The sequence below is a fragment of the Carassius gibelio genome, chromosome B6 (genome assembly GCF_023724105.1).
Source record: "Carassius gibelio isolate Cgi1373 ecotype wild population from Czech Republic chromosome B6, carGib1.2-hapl.c, whole genome shotgun sequence".
Lineage (NCBI taxonomy): Eukaryota > Metazoa > Chordata > Actinopteri > Cypriniformes > Cyprinidae > Carassius > Carassius gibelio.
In genome coordinates this window covers 30,109,338-30,117,554 of record NC_068401.1, presented here as the reverse complement: position 1 = coordinate 30,117,554, position 8,217 = coordinate 30,109,338, and the positions used below count along the sequence as shown (strand labels likewise).

At 37.4% G+C, this 8,217-nt stretch overlaps 1 protein-coding gene across 2 annotated transcripts in view; it reads right to left on the bottom strand.

Annotated features, from left to right (window-relative positions):
- Nucleotides 1-7,408, bottom strand: part of LOC127960022 (ryanodine receptor 3-like) — a 17,973-nt gene extending 10,565 nt beyond the window's left edge. For both annotated transcript variants that reach the window (XM_052559545.1, XM_052559546.1), the window contains exons 1-15: nt 7,319-7,408; nt 6,825-6,965; nt 6,566-6,729; nt 5,983-6,061; nt 5,803-5,892; nt 5,574-5,720; nt 4,776-4,838; nt 2,948-3,023; nt 2,755-2,881; nt 2,569-2,684; nt 1,765-1,832; nt 1,410-1,531; nt 1,137-1,186; nt 995-1,055; nt 1-121 (exon numbers count right to left, since the gene is read on the bottom strand). The exon at nt 1-121 is cut by the window's left edge and continues 118 nt beyond it. In XM_052559545.1, coding sequence (XP_052415505.1) covers nt 1-121; nt 995-1,055; nt 1,137-1,186; nt 1,410-1,531; nt 1,765-1,832; nt 2,569-2,684; nt 2,755-2,881; nt 2,948-3,023; nt 4,776-4,838; nt 5,574-5,720; nt 5,803-5,892; nt 5,983-6,061; nt 6,566-6,729; nt 6,825-6,965; nt 7,319-7,393 — 1,500 coding nt within the window. In that variant the 5' untranslated portion in view covers nt 7,394-7,408. The remainder of the gene's footprint in view (nt 122-994; nt 1,056-1,136; nt 1,187-1,409; nt 1,532-1,764; nt 1,833-2,568; nt 2,685-2,754; nt 2,882-2,947; nt 3,024-4,775; nt 4,839-5,573; nt 5,721-5,802; nt 5,893-5,982; nt 6,062-6,565; nt 6,730-6,824; nt 6,966-7,318) is intronic.
- Nucleotides 7,409-8,217: the final 809 nt, after the last annotated feature.

The following is an 8,217-nucleotide window of genomic DNA, read 5'->3' as shown; positions in this document are numbered from 1 at the left end:
GGAGTGCGTGAACTTCCCCAGCTTCAGGTTCTCCAGCGTCTTCTCCAGATCTTCAGCCGCGCTCTCAAAGAACGTCCTCAAACCGGCCTTGACCAGCTCCGATCCGGACTTCATCACAGTCCTGAGAGAGAAACCATTCTACAGCATCATCTCAGTCACACACCATCTGCCTCATCACATTAGTAAAGGTTTTACTAGACACTCAAAACATACATCATTTAATTTTTTTTCTTCTGATTTTTTACACTTATTTTTTAAGAGATATAAGACATAATTGTGCTCGGGTCATTTTGACCCGGCTGTGTATGGAGTGCGTTTAGTGTCAAAAACACTGTGGAGTTATATTAGTATCAAAAACACTTTTATGTCATCTATCTGTCATCTACAGATGAAACATTTGAAAATGAAACATTTATCATGTTTTTCTTCTGCAAGTGAAAGTTTAAGCAAGTAAAACCTTTTGAGAGTAATATTCATGTTGTTTTGTTATATATACATAAATTTGTAGGTTTAATACATTTTGACTGTTTTTGAGCAATCATGAGTTACAAACAATTAAATTATATTAATTCCAATGTGGTTAATATTGATCATTCTCAGATTATATGTTCTTATAAATTTCATGCAATGATATATTCAAATAAAATTTCTCATCAATATTGAAAAAAAAAAAAATATATATATATATATATATATATATATATATATATATATATATATATATATATATATGTATATATATATATAGCGTCATAGTTTTTTGGTTTGGTTCATGTGTTATTTTATTATTAATAAAAAGGAGAAAATGCAGTAATAACAGGAACATTTAAAACTTTGATATTTTTTCACATTCACTTAGTGAGAAGCTGCTGATCAGATATATCAGAAATAGTAAATTATGCCTATTTTATAAAATAATGATTATTCCCGGAATGTAAAAAAAAAATACTGATCATGAACATACTGAAGCTAATGACAGGAAGTGAGGTCATACCTGGTGTCCAGCGTGTGTGCGAGGATGTGCAGACAGCTGACTATCGTGGTGGAGTCACTTCCTGCAAACACAAAGCATACAGCACTGAGAAGCAGACACTTGATGAGCACGAGAGACCGTCAGACAGACGCGGTGATCTTACCAAACAGAGAGATCCTGTGTCTAACCAGAGTGGCCAGCTTACAGAACAGACTAGAGACCAGCAGAAGGCAGCAGGAAGTGAGGAGACAGCGAGAGGAAGGAAGAAACGCTAGCTTAGACAGGTGAGCAGAGAAGAAGCAGCTATATATATATCAATCATAAAGCAGATTAACCAGCATGTGCCATGATTCATAAACGAAGCGTGACGAGTGAAGAGGGTAAGTCAAACCGACAAGTTTCTGACTATGAGACTATGATATTAGCCACTCATCACCTGGTGACCATCTCCTTCTCTTTGTTCGACGCGTATCCGCTGCTGCTCAGATTCTTAGTGGGTGACGACAGGAAGTAGAGCGAGTGGTTTTTAAAGTACTGGTCTATGAGGGGGAGGAGCACCTACAGGAAGTACAACAGGTCAACAGGAATTTAAAGTATGGTTTTATATATATATATATATTACTTTAAAATGGTCTATTTTACATCTATATAAAGAATAATGTATATTCAATAAAAATATAGAATTGAATACCGAAATTAATGTTATAATATATATATATATATATATATATATATATATATATATATAGGGTTAGGTCTCAAACATTCAGATTCAGAGATCCTTCTCAAACCTTAGCAAAGAACTTGATTTCCTGTTCATGTGGCGATCTGTCATTCTTTCCGCTGGTAGCCATCGCCTCTGTAACAAGGGAATTAGTTAAAGTTAAAGGGTTAATCCACTCTAAAATTAAAATTTTGTCATTAATAACCATCATGTCATTCCAAACCCGTAAAAGCTCAGTTCGTCTTCCAAACACAGTTTAAGATATTTCGGATGAAAACCTGGAGGCTTGAGACTGTCGAATAAATAACAGTGTCAAGGTCCAGGAAATGTATGAAAGTCGTCGTCAGAATACTCCATCAGCAATCAGACGAATCTGGATTATATGAAGCTATGGGAACACTTTTTAAAAGTGAAGAAAACAACGTGCTGCGTATGCTCTTCTGTGTCCTCCACGCCACAAGGATGTGCTGTTTTATTTAAAATAAAAGCTAAATGCACGAAGAAACAGTGCATCCTAGTGGCGCGGAGGACACAAGAAGAACACACACAGTACAGATATGAAGTGACACTGAGGAGACCGTTGACAAAGGATTTATTTAATAAAGTTGTTATTTTTGTTTTCTTCACTTACAAAAACTGTTCCCATAGCTTCAAATAATTCCTGGACCTTGACACTGTTATTTACTCGGCAGTCTATGGGACAGTCACAAGCCTTCAGGGTTTCATCCAAAATATCTTCAACTGTGTTTGGAAGACGGACGGAGGATTTACGGGTTTGGAACGACATGGGGGTGAGAGATTAATGACAAAATGTTGAGTGTCTCTGTCCTCAGATGAACAGAAGAGACCCGTGAGAAGTGCTTTCTCTAACCGAGGTGAGCGATGAACTCCTGCGCCGAGTCCACGTACTTCAGCAGCTTCTTCAGGAAGCGGTAGGCGAAGCGTTTCTCCATCGAAGACGAGTCCTGCTCCATGTGCTTCAGACGCCTGGAACACAGCAGCAGCGGCGTTATATTCGGTGAACATGCGTGTGACAGGCGTGTGAAAGCGCACGCACCTGCTGACGGCGTATCCGTTGATCTGCAGGAAGCGGAAGAGATCCTGCGCTCGCTCGCGGTCTCTGGTCTTCTCTTTGGCCGTGAGCGTGTCGTAGGGCACCAGCAGCGGATGAGCTCCTCCTGTGGCTGAGAGAACACACAACACGTCACGTATGACCCTCACAACACGCCTCGCTCTCGAGAGAAACTAACCTCTGCTGCACAGATCACTCTTCTTCTTCTTGGCCCAGATGTTGTGATAGTTTTCAGCTACGACCTCAACCATCGACTGAAGAACAGAAGATTGACTCTATTAGCCGTGGAAAGTCCAGAATCTGTCTAGAACAGTGGTTTTCAACCTGTGGTCCGCGGCCCCCTAGTGGGCCGCAGTGGTATTGCAGGTGGGCCGCCAATTATTTTCTGTTCATTTCCAGTCTAGGGCTGTGCGATTAAAAGAAAACGTCCTAAAATCACGATTTGAGCGTGCGCATATGCCTAACTCCAGGTTCACACACTGTGTGTGATGCGCCTTTTTTCTGAGCCAGTGTTGACGGATCAGAGCGTTCTCACTGCGGTAAAAGGCTAGAAATAAAAACGTGCGAAAATAATTCATGTCTAACACATGAGCATAGAGTGAATTTGTTAGTGAACAGGATGCAGTTTAAGTGAGAGGAGACACGTTTTAAGTGTGCACACTCTCTCCTCGCAAAGCAGCGTGTATCTGAGCAAGCACGACCGGTTTTGTGACAGAGCAAAGGAAATCTGTTGCGAACAGAGAGATTCGCACTCGTGCATTATTTTAATGTGCTTTCGCGTTATATTTATGCGCTCTCACTGCTGACCGCATACACATACTGTATACACACTGCAAACACCTGAGGCACCGCTACAATTAATGAGCTCTATGAACAATGCATGGCAAAAAAGAAAAAAAAGTCCCTTTTTAAATTTTTTTTTTTTGCCACAAGTCTATACATTTTTTTACATCTTCACTATAGTGATAATTCTGACTTATGTCTGTTCTAGAGATGTTACAACTTTTTGATAAAGCTCTGATTGGTTTTCTTTTGGAAATATGTTTCAAATTAATCCTGAATGCATTTATGACTGTAAAAGCACAATTGCAAAATTGATCAAAAAAAATAGCGATAGTTTTTTTTTTTTTGTCCATATCGCACAGCCCTAGTTTATTCAATAAATATAGTTTAAAATCTAGCTTCTGAGTACTAAGTTATTAATACAACAATAGCGGGGTCAGTTAATTTTTTTGAAGTGGGCCGCGCAAACATATGTGTTTGGTTGTGTGGGCCGCGAGTTGAAAAAGGTTGGGAACCACTGGTCTAGAACACACTGGGATATGCACAGCTACATACAGACGATAAATAATGGAAGAAATGGCTGTTCTGATTCATAAACCTACAAACACTGAACAGTAACTGGCAAAACTATACAACACGCTTTCATCTGTTACATTATTTACATTTTTAACAATACTAATATAGCTGTTCATCTTAGTTAAATGTTCATTTTAAATCTGAAACAATTAGTCTACATTATTGTTTATAAAAAAATTATGATTAATATTTGTGTTGTCAAATAGTCGTTTGACCTCATATGTAAGACCCTGCAATAACGCAGTTTGACCAGAGTTGGCGCTGTAGCGCAGGACTGAAATTCAGTTTATGACATGTTAATAAAAATCTAAATTAAAATTTGCATACAGAAATATATTGGTAATGCACAAACCAATGTTAACAAATACAATCTTATTAATTTATTAATGCATTTAAAAAAAATCTAAACATCAGTTACAATTATTAATTATTTTGTTATTAAGTAGCATTAATAAAAAATTGCTAAATTGTATTGCCATATCATATATATATCATATATATACAAAAACATTTTAAACATTTTAAGACAAAAAAAAAAGATTCTTTAACTTAGAATTTTTTTTTTTTAAATTTTTTTTACAGAATAAATTTTCAAAATATGTCCAGATTGAAATCACTGTATGCATGGATTCATGTTAACAGATCACCTGCAGTTCTCTGGACAGAAGGACGCTGCTCATGTCCAGCGGGTTTGGATTGAAGCCGTTACCCTGAAAGCACACGATAACAAATCCTCTGTGAATGTGTTCTGCGTTATCGGACTGATGTTCACTCGAGGCTGGACTCTTAAAAGGATAGTTCACCCAATAGTGAAAAGTAGCCCATGATTTAGTCACCCTCAAGCCATCCTAGCTGTATGTGACTTTCCTCTTCCAGAAGAATCTATTCGAAGTTATATATATATATATATATATATATATATATATATATATATATAAACATCCTGGCTCCTCCAAACGTTATAATGGCAGGGAATGTGTGTTATTTTTCAATACTTCAAAAGAAGTCCAATAAAGCACAACCATCCATCAGTTAGCACAAGCTAGAGATTATGGTTTATAAGGTCTTAAATCTGGATATTTTTCTTACACAAACACATCGATTCGCTACAGGTGCCTTTATTCACTCCCCGGAGCTGTGCGAGGCACTTTTTATGATGGATGGATGCACTTTATTGGACTTCTTTTGGACTATTAAAAAAATAACACCCATTCACTGACATTATAAAGCATGGAAGTTTTATTTTTATTTTTATATAACTCCGATTAGATTCGTCTGAAAGAAGAAAGTCACATAAAGCACATACAGGATGACTTGAGGGTGAGTAAATCGTGCTACTTTTCATTTTTGGGTGAACTATCCCTTTAATGATAAAATCACTGCATTTACAAAGTTAGCGAGCATTATAAATCATTACGTGGAGCTGATTATCCAGTATAAAGTACCTGAGAGGCCTGTGAGATGCGGCGCATCTTCTCCATCTCTCTCTGCTGGAACACGCTGTCTTCTTCTCTGGTGCGGTCGATGCTCCAGCCCATCGCTAACATGCTCTTCAAGGACTCGCGCACCGTCCAGCAATACATCTCCTTCTCCTGCCGACAGAAAGCGTGCTGGCAGTCGTTGTGATGGGATTTTGATGGAGATTTTAAGGGTAAATGCGTGTCTGGGTTGTACCTTCTCTGTCAGGGACTTGTAGGATCTCAGCATCGGATGAGTTTTTGCTTTCTCGTCGATGTTTTCTCCATGTTTCCAGCCCAGAAGCACCTAAACACAGATCGGAGCGTGATCAGTTGAGAATCTCATGTTTAATGAACATCTCTCAGCTTGAATCGAGAAGCTGACTGTTTCTCTCACCTTCTCAGCAGCCCATTTCTCATGGGAATGTTCAGCGTATTTGTTTGCGATGTACTCCAGCTTCTCCGGCAGGCAGATGCTGAGAGGAAAACAGAAGCGTCCATCAAATCATCTCAGACTGTGACGTGATGAGGAGACGGAATCAGTGTTTGATGCATTAATCAGTGTCGAGTGTAATGCATTACTAAATAATGAATAACTGTAATTTAATTACATTTTTTGCATTATTTTTATGTTAATTACACTTCTAATGTAATTGCATTAAACACTGACTATAAAACAATTCAATATCAAACAATAAAGTTAAAATGCATGTTTTAATGTCTTAAATAATTTTGTCAGTTCAAGAATAATTCATGCAATTTGATATTATTTATTTGAAAGAATTAAAAGCAGTTTCATGGTTTTTATTGTATTGCTCAACTTTCAGTAATTGAACTGAGCTCCCATATAGTTACAATACATTTGATTAACGTCTAAGTAAATGAAAATGCAATGCTGTAATGACACATGCAAGTGTCTGATCATATATAAAGCAACAATACCAACTCTGATGACGCTGTTTAATTTAATTATGACGTACTTGGCTGTGTTTACGGGTCTGGGGTTGAAGTTTCCCTGCGTGTCGACAGACACCTGTTTCTCCAGCGTGGTGCTGAGCGTGGAGTCGATGTAGTCCGGCGGCAGAGCTCCAGCGATGGCACTCAGACACGGCATGGCCATCTTAAACAGATCCTGCTCATACTTCTACAAACACAGTCATTCAGAAGATGAGTGCTCAAGCGCTCACTGTTCACTGTTACTTTAGATTCATTGAATCCACCCAGCCCAAATCTCTTCACCTTCTGAGACAGAGAGTCAAAGATTCCCCAAAAGATCTTCTTGGTAAGTAGCAGCTCCTCCTCGGACGCTTGACCGTAACTCCCCCATCCGGACGGCAGACAGTAATACTTCCAGTTCTGCTCGTAATGATTCGTCAACAGCTGTGAAACACGATCATTGAGGGTTGCTATATAAAAACATCCTCTTTAAAACACTATTTAAATATGAATCACATGCCAGTGCAGCTTTTTTCTGATGATTTAATGACGAGCAACGAGACAAACTACATTAACGAATCATTAATGGACATTAGATGAGTAAAGAGCCCAAAACAAGATCAGCGATGGATCAAAACAACATCCACTGCTGATGAGTGAGAGGCGGAGTTAAAATAAGGCAGTCAAATGTCATGATGAATGTGGGCGTGGCTCAAACCAAAGGGGTGGAGTCAAACCATAGAGCAATGGAAGGAAACAGTCAAAGTATAAATCACGTAATCGTGAGACTTGTTTACCTTTAGAGGCATCTTACAGTATTCAGACAACAACGGGACGTCAAACACCAGTCGGCGCAGCAGATGCTGGAGCATGGAGGGTCTGAGGTACCTGAACACAACACAAAACACGGACAAAATCTGACTCCAGTCCACACACAAACCGCTGTCAGACAGACAATACTGCTCTTTTACTGTCCTATTAATCACTTAAACCAGCATTATACAACTATAACCATAACTATAAAGATGACTATATTACTATAGCGATAACTATAACGATAATGGTAATTATAACTATAATGACGACTACAAAAATAACTATAACAACCATTATAGCGATAACGATAATTATAACTATAATGACGACTACAGAAATAACTATAACGATCATTATAGCGATAATGATAATTATAACTATAATGACGACTACAAAAATAACTATAACGATCATTATAGCGATAATGATAATTATAACTATAATGATGCATATAGCAATAATTATAACGACCTTTAGAGCGACAACTATAATGATAATTATATCTATAATGAAGACTATAGCAACAACTATAACGTCCATTATAACTATAACTATAACAATAACGATAATTATAACTATAATGATGTGTCTAGCAATAACTATAACGACCATTATAGCGATAACTATACCACTAAGGATAATTATAACTATAACTATAATGATGACTATAAAAAATAACTATAACGACCATTATAGCGACAAATATACCACTAAGGATAATTCTAACTATAACTATAATGATGACTATAGCAATAACTATAACAACTATTATAGCGATAAGTATAACGATAATGATAATTCTAACTATAATTATTACTATAGCAATAACTATAACGACCATTACAGCGATAACTATAACAATAATTATAACTATAACTAT